This window comes from Pteronotus mesoamericanus, unplaced genomic scaffold (genome assembly GCF_021234165.1).
Source record: "Pteronotus mesoamericanus isolate MK-2021 breed Mesoamerican mustached bat unplaced genomic scaffold, CSHL_Meso_final scaffold_651, whole genome shotgun sequence".
In the NCBI taxonomy this organism is placed as follows: Eukaryota; Metazoa; Chordata; class Mammalia; order Chiroptera; family Mormoopidae; genus Pteronotus; species Pteronotus mesoamericanus.
The window spans coordinates 37,970,279-37,983,225 of record NW_026555325.1 but is presented as its reverse complement, the minus strand read 5'-3'; the positions used below and the strand labels follow the sequence as shown (position 1 = coordinate 37,983,225).

The 12,947-nt window shown below is 40.7% G+C and overlaps 1 protein-coding gene across 1 annotated transcript in view; it reads right to left on the bottom strand.

Moving 5' to 3' along the window:
* OSBPL6 (oxysterol binding protein like 6) overlaps positions 1-12,947 on the bottom strand; it is an 88,429-nt gene that overhangs the window by 58,484 nt on the left and 16,998 nt on the right. Inside the window, exons 2-5 of the mRNA XM_054562542.1 lie at positions 11,124-11,216; positions 3,869-3,991; positions 1,179-1,232; positions 20-133 (exon numbers count right to left, since the gene is read on the bottom strand). Coding sequence (XP_054418517.1) covers positions 20-133; positions 1,179-1,232; positions 3,869-3,991; positions 11,124-11,216 — 384 coding nt within the window. The remainder of the gene's footprint in view (positions 1-19; positions 134-1,178; positions 1,233-3,868; positions 3,992-11,123; positions 11,217-12,947) is intronic.

Sequence of the window (12,947 nt, the reverse complement as noted above, 5' to 3'; positions counted from 1 at the left end):
TGCTGACAAGCAACTTTACCTTCAAATGATAGATGTGCTCTTCTGTGTCAAGGTCTATTCTCCGAGCTTTCTTTTTAATGGACATGACCGAGAGGCCGACATCGATGCTTCCGTGCACCTTCCCTTTTTGAATCTGAAATCAAGAGGCTAGTAAATAGGCTGGAGGGATATATGATTGTATGTGTTTCTGTGCTGAAGTGAGCTTAATGTAATCTTTCGTTATCTATGGGAAAGGGAACATGACACCTCCTTACAAAGGTAAAAGGAGGAAGGTTCTGAGCTTAAAGTCCGCACTCTGAGGACAGCTGAAGTTGCCGTGACCTCACACCATTTTCAATGAGACTGTTCATCTCTTACTCCTGTTTTTGGCATATTATATAATGTCACTTTTTCATAGTTCTAGACTGCATAGTTTGTATGCCCAAAAAGATAACTTTAATGGTTTCTAAAATAACTGTGGTCAATCTTTGACCTACAACCCAGAACATCCCCAAGTAATCATCTAGAAGACAGCTGCCGGGGCAGAACTGGGCAGCTGGGACCAGCTGGCCCTTCTGGCTGCCCTCGTCTGATAAGCTGATGCAATGGAAGAGATGAGAACAAAACCGAAATCTGCTATTTCCCCAATACCACAATGACAATGAGGGCATGCAAACAACTACTTTTTACATTAAAGGAAAAACTGGAATAATTTTAGTGAGTTGGGATTCCCAAGATAAAAGGATATAGGATATGAAATATGACATGAAATGAAAACAAAGTTCCTAAGATAGATGTTAAAAGGACATCAACAAGAACAAAGGTTGCTTTAAATCTCAAAAAAAGCACATAAAGCATATTATGTTGAGATGCAGAAAAAAACCTATTTGGGTTTTCTCTCCAAGATAGAAAAGGTGATTTTTATTAGTGTATCACTTTTAGGTTTAAGTTTGTTTTGAACAATAGACATCGCAACAGTTAAATCTTCATGCACTACTGTGAGATGTTAAGCTAGCTTGAGCTGAAGCATAAAACATACCTTCCATGCAGCATGGAAGTTTGGTAGCTTGTTAAATATTGCAGGCACAGAAATGAGCAAAGCTGGTAACTATGGCACAAGGCCTGTGCAGCTGCGCTGTGTACTCACTTCAAGCAAAACTCTATATCAATCTTTGAAACATGCCTTGTGTGCTACTTACATCAAGTGGTGCCTTTGAATACTTTAACATTCCATTATCCAGGACAAAAAAACGCTGCAAGAACCAAACAACCCCCAGTTACAGTATTCTGAATTATATAAAACATTCACGAGTGTGGGTTAATGTCACTTGGCATTCAGTAATCAATACATATATATCACTTTAATGCTTTTGGACTCAGTGCACCTGGTCACTGGTGGACACATTTAGTGGTCACAAAATCTGAGCTTGAGTTCTGTACTATTAACCCACTTGGGTTCTTCTACACATAATCCAATGGAGATGAAATCTTTTCACCATGGTTTTTCTTAACAGGGGTCGTTGCGGGGCGGGGGTGGTGGTGGCGGTGAATCTCAGGACCTGCACCTAAGACGTTCTGAATGAATCACACTGGGATTTTTTTTTTTTTTTTTGAGAGTGAGGAATAAGATTAGCCTGAATTGGGTCACAGAGACTTTGTGAAGAGCTTGGGGAGTTTTCACCCTGGAGGTAAACTGTATTTCCCTGGGTACCATGGATAATTCCTGAAAATGCTCATGTCTGTTAAGGAGCCAGTGGACTGCATCTATAAGTAATGAATGATGTGGAAAGTTTAAAAAATAGCCTTAGCAATAGGCTTGCATTTCCATTGAGCAAAATTCCTTCATTTTACTATTAGTAAAAGAGATAGGAAATTATTTCTGAACTACATGCAGAGTTTACAATGAAAGCTGGGGGTAGAGAGAGGTTGATTGAGGGCAACTTGTGTCTTCTTCAGGACACTCCTGGTCCAGTTAAAAAATATGGAGCCCTTTTTCCTCCACAAACACTCAGGAACTCTCTTCTGTTGATTTCCTTTCCATGGGCAATTGACCAAAGAACAAATAGCTCCCAGGACCCAACCAATGGGTCCGGTGCCTTCCTCTAGTCTCTACAGATGCAGGAGTCTTTCTGTTGCTGGAAAATTACTCTGCTGGGAAGTTTTTGGGGGCTGCAGGAACTCTTAGCTGCTGAGGTAGCAAGGAGTCAGGCCTGAGAACACCCCGCACAGAACTCACAGCAGGCCACTGAGACCCCTTTTGTTATAAGTTCTGGGGGGCAACAAGCAAGCACTAGAAGAAAGAATCTGTACAGCTGAAAACCACTTGATTACTCAATTCCCATACCTTGCTCAATCAAATGTGCTGATTCTTGAATAGATATCTGATGGCACTAGAGACCAGGAGAAAAGGTAACACAAGGGAGAACCTCCTACTATTTATGTAGAAAAATGTTCTAACCCATAGCCCAGAAAGAGTTGCTGCTGAACCACAGCCAGTTTTGCTGAAACATGTACTGAAAGCACTAAAGTTTATAATTCAAATCAAATTTGTTTTGACTCTTTTTTTCAATTTTTCCATTTCTATCTATTAAAGAATTTTAGCAGGGATAACCTATAGGATGGTCACAAGGAAAGAGGTGAGCAAGGCCATTGACTCAAGAAATTGCAAAGTGGTATGGTCAGACGAAAGGCAAAAAGTGATTCTGGGAAGGTAAGGCCAGTGGGCCAAAATCTAAGGAAGAGCAAGGCTGGAGAGGTTCCTGGCGCTGGGATAACAACAGGGGTTCATGGGAGCCTGTCATGGTTTCTGGCAAATAAGAACGAAACGGAGTTGAAAGCCTCTTGGACATGGTTATAGTCCACCTTCAGAGACAGGATTGCGCAACATTCCCATCAGTTAATTTTTTAAGTCTTTCCCTTAAAGTGCAAAAAGTACATTTCCTCAAGGACGTTATTATCCATAACCTCCCTGCTGCGGGCCATTGGGCAGCCACCACTCAGCCACTTGGGCCAATAAGTCTGTCTGCCAATGAGATGAAATCCATTGGCAGATGGCGCAGGTAGATGAACCTGTGCGCTGGGTCACTTCAGAGCAGGTGCTGGTGGTCTCTCAATGGGCTGACCCTGAAAATGGAGGACAACTTCTTCCTCAGCATCACAGAATTCTTGCTATTTGGGCCACTGCAACAGTGAAGTGCAAAATATTTTCTCCATAATTAAAACTGGAAGATGGAAAAAGCATGTGTGGTAGGAAAAAACAAAACAAAACAAAAAGCATGTGGGGTAGGCAAGAGAAGACTAGACCATGTAGTTTATAGAGTAATAACCAAACTTCTAAGGTCAGTGAATTTCCACTTTTAGTTTGAACTGATAACAATAATTCTAGGAATTTATCCCAATGAATTAAATAGAAATGCATGTACATGGATGTTCACCACAACATCATGACAGTAAAAAATTAGACATATCCTACATATCCAGCAATAGGGAATTGGTTCATTAATGGTGGGTAATTCGTTCAGTAAATCTATCCAGTGCAATACACGCACAGATTTTTTAAAATTTCATATTTGGAAGAATATTTAATAAGAACATATTCATATTAATTAAAGTAAAAAACCAGAGTAGACAACAATATGTACAAACTAGACTTTAAATATAAAAATAATTTATTTTAAAATATTTTAAAAATGTTTCCCCCCTGCATACAGATATTATAGATCTGATTTAAACAGATGTAATAGATTGAATGCAGCTTAAATAATTAAAATAAGGCCTTGAAAATTAGTTCCCCACGTACAATTGTGCTCTTGGCTTTCCACCTAATGATACTATAAAAGATCCTCTATTTACAAAGATGATCTGAAGATGAATATGATGAAAATGTTACCTTGTGCCAGCCTTTTAAAGGCCATTTTCTTTTTTTTAGCATAAAGCCTTCATGTTTGTCTGGTCTCTGGACATTGGTTTGGCCTATTTTCAGCCCTTCTATAATTTCCCAACTGTCAGCTTCCTGAGGAAAAAAGAAGAAAAAAAAACAAGTCACTTTCTCGGTGCTTGATGACATACTTAAAACAGATTCTTAAGCAGAAGTTGCTTTCGAAGCGGCACTGGACCCAACAGAAGTAAGGACATTCTGAAGCAAATTCTAACATCAGACTCAGCTAAGCACTTGTAACTGAAGTTAAAACTCCCAGGTAGACCTGGAGGTCTGCAGGCCCGTCAGACACGAGATGGAGTTGGAAGTTGGGGCAGAAGGAAATTTCAAGTGCCTGCACTCAGAGGTTTAAAATCCATTTTTCCACACAGTTAATCTGTGGGCACAGAGGCACTTTAAAGACTGAAATGAGACTGTTTTGATGGCGAATGTTCAATTAGTTTGTGGACCTCGCTTTCTGTGTAGAAATGGAAAGGCTTGCAGCGGTCTAAGTGCCTCATAGCCTATTAAATCGAAACGCAGCGCGGTGGGCCTCTGTCTCTCCTCAGCAAGGCTGCGTGCATTTCACAGTGCACAAAAAACCTCCTGCTGGCCACACACACCAAGAAGTCCATGCTTTTGAGGACACTCCTCCTGAGACACACACCCACCCTTGGAAGCCCGTGGAAAAAGCACGACTGTGAGCCAGACATCTGGGCTGCTGGCGCTGATGCTGTCATCCTCCTCTGATAAAAAAAAAAAATGGACTAAATCACGGTTTCCTCTTCTAGAAGATATGTTTTGTTCATCTATGGTGTTCACAATGTTTTAATGAGTTGTCAACACTTAAAAATCAGAAGATTTCAGACTCTGAAAGTCCAAGTTTCCAGTGTTTTGGGAAAGCCTGTAAGACCTGGAGGTACCGGCGGAGAGAAGGGTGCCAAGGGTGCCGTGGTAGCTGCCTGCCCTCAGCCTCCTCCTGGGTTTTAACCCCTCAGGGCCCGGTGATTTCCAAGGGCCCAGCTCGAGGGCCTGGCACTCCTATTTGAGACCTCGTGCATCTGGACTAATTTTTTTTCAGCAATCATTCTGTAATTTCACTTTTTTGGTAAATAAATAGTTCTTGTTTGATAATCTTCATAAAAATTTAATTTGAGGAAAAATTTTAGGGTTACAGTAATCATGTGCAGTGTATTTCTAAAAAAGATTCCTTTTTTACATCCAATATTATTTTGTATTAGTTTCAGGTATACCGCATAGTGGTTAAACAATCACAGACTTTACAAAATATTTCCCCCGATATTTCCAGTGCCCATCTGGCACCATACATAGTTATTACAATTTCTTAACTGTATCCCCTAAGCTGTATTTTATATCCCTGGGAATATTTTGAAACTACCAATTTGTGCTTTAAAAAAAAATTTTATTGTTTAGGATGTTACAGTTGTTCCCATTTTTTCTCCCTTTCCCTACCTCTACCCAGCTTCACCCTCTCCCCTCCCCAAGTTGATTCCCACATGGTTGTTCCTGTCCTTGGCTTGGGCATTAACAATTTGTACCTCATAATCCCTTTACTTTTTTCACCCAGTCCCCCAAACCACCCCTCCCTGGCAACCGTCAGTCTGTTCTCTGTGTCTATGAGTCTGTTTCAATTTTGTTTGTTCATTTATTATGTTCTTTAGATTCCATATATAAGAGAAATCATATGGTATTTGTCTTTCTCTGTCTGAGTTATTTCATTTAGTATAATACTTTCTAGGTCCATCCATACTGTCACAAGTGGTAAGGTTTTATTCTTTTTTTTAAATGGCTGGGTAATATTCCACTGTGTATTTGTACCACCACTTTTTTATCCACTTGTCTATTGATGGGCCCTTGGGTTGCTTCCAAATTTTGGCTATTGTAAATAATGCTGTGATGGGCATAGGGGTGCATGTATTTTTCCCAAATTAGTGTTCTGGGTTTCTTCAGATATATACCCAGAAGTGGAACTGCTGGGTCAAAATGCAGTTCCATTTTTAATTTTTGAGGAACTTCCACACTGTTTTACACAGAGGCTACACCAATCTGCATTTCCAACAACAGTGCATGAGGGTTCCATATTCTCCACATCCTCGCCAACAATGAGATATCACCTCACACCTGTCACAATGGCTATCATCAATAACTCCAAATGTGGTAATAATTTAGAGGCCATTTATAAAATCACTTTTTGGGTTATTTTTGCATCCCGTGCACAACTGCTATAGTCCTGCCCACAGTGCAGGGAAACAAAGACCCTCAGCGTAGCCTGCTCTGCTGCCTCAGCTTCCCACAGCTGGATGCAGCTCCAGGTATCTATTGGGTTAGGCCCCTCTGCACAACGCCCTATGGGGAAGGTGCCTCTGAAAAGGTACGTTCTATCAGAAGTCATCCATAGATCACAGAACAGAGGTTTCAACAGGAACGGCCAAGGGGTTCCAAATCCAGGGCAGATAGACTTGCTGACTTAAATGTCCAGGTAGTCAGGCCCGCTGAGGGCTCTGATGAGGCCCAGAGACAAAGGTGCCACAATTGGTTACTGATGTCAGCCATGGGGACTGGAAGGGAAAGGTCTATGTATTTACTATCCATGCCTCTTTTCCCTTTCTTCCTTTTTCATCCCATAAACTGCTTGTTCTGTGGCCATATCAAATCTATGTGCAAGTTCAAATACATGTAAATAGGGTAGAATTTTCACAGAAAGTTATTTCCAGAAGATGTGGCTGAACATTGCTTCATGAAGGCTATGAGACACTCCTGCCTTCTGAAAAGCCCTCTAAAGCCAGCACCATGCATCTGTCTTACCTAAGCTCAACCCCACAACACACTCTCTCTCTCCAAATCCCCAGGAAGATTCACCTGAGACTAAGGTCATTTTTCCATCTTCTTTGTGATCTGAGGGATACCAAGTGAATGAACTACATACCTTGCAGAAACATATCTACTGGTTTTTATTTGGCAACACTAAGAACCATTAAAAAATCTGTAAAATTATACATTACTAAAACTGTATTTCTTAACAATGAGAAGAAAGGATCTGTAAATTTCCCCTTATATAAGAAAACAACCCCCCCAAAAGTAATTCTACTTGATCATACTGTCGGAAACTGTGATAGATCTGTTCAAAGCTGTTAATTAAATAAAGTAATTTAAAAATGTTTCTGATGAGGCAATTTCAGGATGTTGGCCATGTTTTTTGGACAATACATGGGTAGGTCGCACTATCATCTAGAATACAAAGGGGTGTGCTTTCGCATTCTTATTTTTTAATAGTGTGTTGCAATTCAACGAGTGAATACAGTTTATGAATATTAAAATAATAGAAGAAAACAGTAGGTTTTATACTAAGTACACTATCTTTGGCTTTCTACGCTCACTGAAAAAGTAAATAAAAATTATGGATTTTGATTCCATAAAAATGATGGACTTCTTTTTAAAAATTTGGTATAATCAAGAAACTAAAAGACTAACTCTCCATAAATGTGTAAATATATTCATTAGAGTTCCCTCTGTTTTTAGAGAGATATCAGCTGTACTTAATGGGAGTTCTATTTTCGGTAGCCCCAGCTATGGATAGCATCTCTAAAGGAATAGCATTTTCATTATTGGCTAGATCTTAGCTTATTTTAAGGCTAGTGTTCATCTTTGATTCATTCCCTCTGTGTGTATATGATGAATATTCTGAGTTACTTGTGAAAATGGAAACATTTAATAAGTACAAATGTGTTTTGAAATTTTTCTAATTAAACTCAGACTGCAATAACAGCTTGCCATATTTTTTTCTTCTTTGGGAGTTTAACTGAAGAAACAAAAAAAAGGGGTAAGACAGAAAAGGCGAAAAGTTAAAATGTATTTAATTATAAATGATGCATCTCCGAACAAGTAATTTCATTTGCTCTGATGCAGAATTGCTAAACTTAGAAAAAAGAAATCAGGAAGAATCCTAGTATAGTTCCTACAGCTCTGTAAGCTGTCAAACTGACAAAGAGGAAAAGATAAAGCCAGAGCAAACAACATTCCCTATTTCAATTATAAATTCAGATGATAATGATACAAACATGGTGTATAAGAAATGAAACTTCCCAGCTCAGTATTTAGCACAATCCATCTTTAAGATAGACCAGGAGTATCTGAAGAAAGCTAAAATTACTCTCTGAAAATTGAAGAACTTTTTTCATAATTTCAATTGATATTGATTTTCTGCTTAAAAGTCTTCAGTGTTCACAGGTTTACTTATAATAGAAACAGAGCCAAAAGCTATAGTGTGATCACGTTAGTACTTGACTCTAGTCAGACATATAGACACTTTTTGCTGAATAGAGGTTTTAGTACTATTTTTGATCTCAAAATAATAACCAAACACAGGAAGTAACCTAATAAAAATCCTAGTCTGTTCATATGAAAAAAATAGAGACATTTCCTTTCTCAAGGGTATAGTCTTTGTGCGCGCATGTGTGTGTGGGTGGGCGGGTGTATGGGAAAGTGCTTTAGGAGGTGAAAGTACCAAAGCATCTGAACAAATCCTGAGACAGGACAATGTGTACTTCAAACAATGTTCTTGCACCACCAACCGGTGCCCAGGAAGCCATTCTTCTCTCAAAGAGGTTGGCTGAGGAGGGAGAACACATCTCCCCTATCTTCAAGGTTAGCGTGTGTGCTATAAAATGCACTATGGTATATACTATGGTATCTGGATTGGATGGGACCCTCTGATTTCATGGGAACCCCCCAAAATGTGGTATCTAATAACACAAAAACACAAGAGTATTAGTCCTACAGCAACATCCAAGCGGACCAGAGCGTAGAGGAGTAATGGAAGTGGATGCCGTTGGTGTCCCACCCAGATCCTGGATCGGGCCAGGGGACCCAGGCCCCAGCTGCTGTGAGCACAGGGAACTGCTGTTCTCACCAAGCTGGGGCCTCCCGCCTGGGCAATTATGCTGCAGCGTCTCCCTCCCCCATGGCTCTCAGTGACTGAAGGACGCAGGGTACAAAGGGCCAAGGGAACAAAAAGTCCTCTTTGCCTCAGGGTGCGACCAACTCTGTGGTACAATTCAGGCCTCAGAGCTCCCCATGGATCAGACTGCCCGTGGACTTCAGCGGAAAGCCCTTCTTGTTTAGCACCGCACCTGCCCAGACCTCCCCTGACCTCCCCTTCACCCTGATCCCCGGAGCGCCCTCTCTCAGCAAATCACAAGCACCTTCAGTACAGTGTCAGGACGTCCTTCTGGAGAACCTGACGTCAGAAAGAATGCGAAGGAATGTGAAAGAAAGAAATGAATGTGTTAACTGTACAGCACAGGCTACCCCAGGTGGGCTGAGGCTGAGGGTGGATTGGTAGGGAGGGGATCGGCATTTGAAAAAGAGATCCTATGAGCCTATCTTGAAAGAAGAGTTGGAGTTTTCGCTGGGTCAAGGAAGGGGAGGGGAGCAGGGAGCGTTCCAGGAGGGCCCGGGAGAAGGAGTAGAGAGACACCCGGCTGTGAGGAAGGCGCCTGGCCGGTGAGGGACCTGTGCGCAGGCAGACGTAGCTGGGTTATCGAGTGAGGTGCCAAAGAAGCTAGAGGTGCAGCTGGCGGGAGGGGCGGGGCTAGAGCAAAGCTTGTGTGCTACTGCCCCCTGATTGTTGTTTTAATACCAGCACCTCTCCTTTCTGTTTCTGTGTATCATTCTCCAAGTCTTCTTTCTCTGAGTATCTCTCACTATCATGGTCTCTTTCCCCTCTGCTCTGTCACACAAGTCCCGGCTATCTGATGCTGGACGACTGCTCCAAGTCTCCGTTTCCTTATCAATAAAATGAGGACATTATCAGTACTCACTTCATCGATTTGGAGGCTGCCCAAGTGAGAAAATATAGGTACTAATCCAGTACCTGGCTCAAGGTGGGTGTTCAATCAACGTTAGCTGCCTTTTGGGTTGCCCCTATATTTTATCCTCTTCTATCTCCTTTAGCTGCCTATAAGAAAAAACTGATGTTTTGAAGAGATTACTAGCTATATTTACAAAGTAGACATTCTTTACTTGCCATTCTAATAGAAATCAGATCATTTAAAAAATTTTAACAATTTAATAGCTCCCCCTTTCCTTAGTTCAGCAATCTATTCCTATCTGATAGAATAAACCTAGTAGCTTGTAATAGCTGCAAAATATAAAAAGGTACAGTGCACACATTCTACAACACTGGGACAGTAGAGAGTTCCTTTCTTTAAGGATTCTGTTTAATAAAGGATAAGGAAAGTGGATGGATCAGCTACACATACTTGGAAGTTAAACTGTTTTGGAAATTAAGTGCTATTTTTATATTTGATTTCAAAATCCCAGGCATTCTGTTTTCTGAGTTTCTCACTAGGGGAGCCAGCCCACAGAAAATCCCAGGGAGCTGGGTTAAGGGAGGGGAGGGGTGGGATGATGTCTCCTTGCCTTTTTGTTCTGATTTTTGCACTTTGGACAAAAAATGAACCAGATATTTGCCTAGTTAGAGGAAGAGAGGGCTGAAGGGGTGGGAACACTGTGCTTCCAAATGAGACAGAAAAAGTCTTAATAATCTGCAGTGTCCTCCTCAGCTCACTGCAAGGAAGGCCAGAGGTAAGGAGCCTGGAACTCTGACCGCCCAGCAGTTCCGCTAGGCTACAGCTTGCACAGGTCTAAGTGTGAATCTCTGCTCTGCTCCTCAGCAGCCTTCATTCGACTTTGGACACGTTATGAATCCTCAGTTTCCATATATATAAAATGTAATAAATACCTATGCTGCATAAGGCTGTTCATAGGCTTATATTAAATGGGATAATATATTTCAGCACTTAGCACAGTGCTTGGCATGCAGTGCATGGGCAAGAATGGTCACTGTTGTTATTATTATTTCTGGACTCGGTTATTTCTTTTCCTATTAGTTTGCTACAGAAATATCTCCTTATCTCAACACCAGGGAAAGACAATAGTTTCTTTTGCCCTTTTTCCTTCATAAAGAGAACGCTGGACTCCTGTAAGAAACCCTACAAATCTCAGCAAAATGTACTTTCATGTCTTCCCTCTGTGCAGGGGGCAGAGAAACCGATAGATATACTGTAGGCAGAAAGATGTGCAAGAGCAGCCCTACAGGGGGCGCCTCAGCTACGCTCGGGGAGTAAGGCATTAAGAGTTATTTCCAGTTCAACGGGCCCCGGCTGGCATCACGCCATCTGAGAGAGCACCACATTCCATCACTGACCTTGGAGAGGGGGACTGGCTCCGGCTCCAGCAACTGCCGGCTGACAGAGGGCTCGGTGCCGGAGGAAGCAGTTCTCTCCAAGATGTGGATACTCTGGATAAACGGAAAGACAACCCAGTTAGACAGCCCAATTCTCACGTAGATGGGCATGGGGGTGGAGCACACAGATCGCAGTTAACAACAGTAGGCTGTGTTAAAGACAGCGAGTTCCAGAGAACACAGGCAGCTGCAACAGTGTGGAAAATCTCAGCGGGGGTGGATTTTGTTGTCCCCTCCAATGGACTTGCTGCTGAGCTGCTCCTGCAATGCTGGTTTCAGTCTTAGAGAAGCAGTCAGAGATCACACACTCAAAAAAGAAACTGTAACTTTGTGAGAATGGTACATCTACTACGCAGACAATTAGTCTTACATAAGAATATTTGCTCACCTCTCCGATGGCACTATACAACAAGTCAAAAAACCCAGAGCCTTAATACCATTTAGGCTCTAGAGGTTCTTCTAATCCTTATGAGATAATTACATATTATAATATCATAATTATAGTATCTTATAAAAATTCTTAAGTGCACAGAGAAGAAAGCATTTCATTAAATACAATAAACAGTAGATGTCCTTTACAAAGACTATGAAGAGTCTTCATTGATCTGAATATTCATTGGTCAGTAAGATAACACTCCAACAGAAAAACAGGCAAAGTACATGAACAGGGAATTTGCACAGAACATTTGAAAAGATGTTCACCTCAACCTCAGACGTATTCAAAGTAATGAAAACCAAAATAATAATATTTTTTTAACAATTAAATTCAAGAATGGATTAGGGTTGGGAGAAAGGGAGAAAAAATGAGTATGATCTATCTGAAGAGGAATTTCACAATTTTATTAAAAAGTTTTTGGGAAAACAGTAGATGCCTCATACACCCAGGAATTCCACAGCTAAGTCTTCACCCTAAGGAACTAATCAGATATGTATGCAAATATGTAAGAACAGACATGTTTACTAAAGTGTTATGCATTGTAGTAGAAAATATCTAATATATATATATATATAAAAATGGTACAAACTTATAAGAAAATACCATGCAGTGATTAAAAATGACAATATGGTCCTAGCCGGTGTGGCTCAGCTGGTTGGAGTGTCCCCTCTGCTGTAAACCCACAGGTTGTGGATTTGATTCCTGGTCAGGGCAACTAAGCGATGTTTCTCTCTCACACTGATATTCTCTCCCTCTCTTCCCCTCTCTCTAAAAATCAATAAAAAATTTAAAAAATGACAAAAGGATTATGCTCGTTATAGAACATTCAAATACAACATAGAAATATATAAAAGCAAAAGCAAGGCTCCAGCGTACTGCTCTTCACCCTTCTGGTCCACGAGCCCTGGATCCAAGAAGGTGATCCAAGGCTTTCCAGGGTCCTATGAGATGAAAGCTATGTTCATATAATGCCAAGACAGTATTTGCCTCTTTTACTCACGGTCTCTCACTAGTATACAGTGGAGTTCCCCAGAGGCTACATTAACATGCTATATTGAAACATATTAAGCAAAAGCAGATGTAAGAATACAGTTTTCTACTAAGCCAGACATCAGAGAGATTTGCAAAGAATGTAAAACAATACCATTTTTTTCTCACTAAAACTTGTTTTGGAAAAATCTTAAAATAAAAATGTTATTTAGGCTAGCATGACAGTCTATTGCTATTTTTAAATAAATTAAAATTTTAAAATTGTATTCATTTACATTTCTAACACAGTAAATATAGATAGACACAACTTACATAACTGAAGCCTAATAATTTTTAAGAATGTTAAGGGTCCCTGAAAC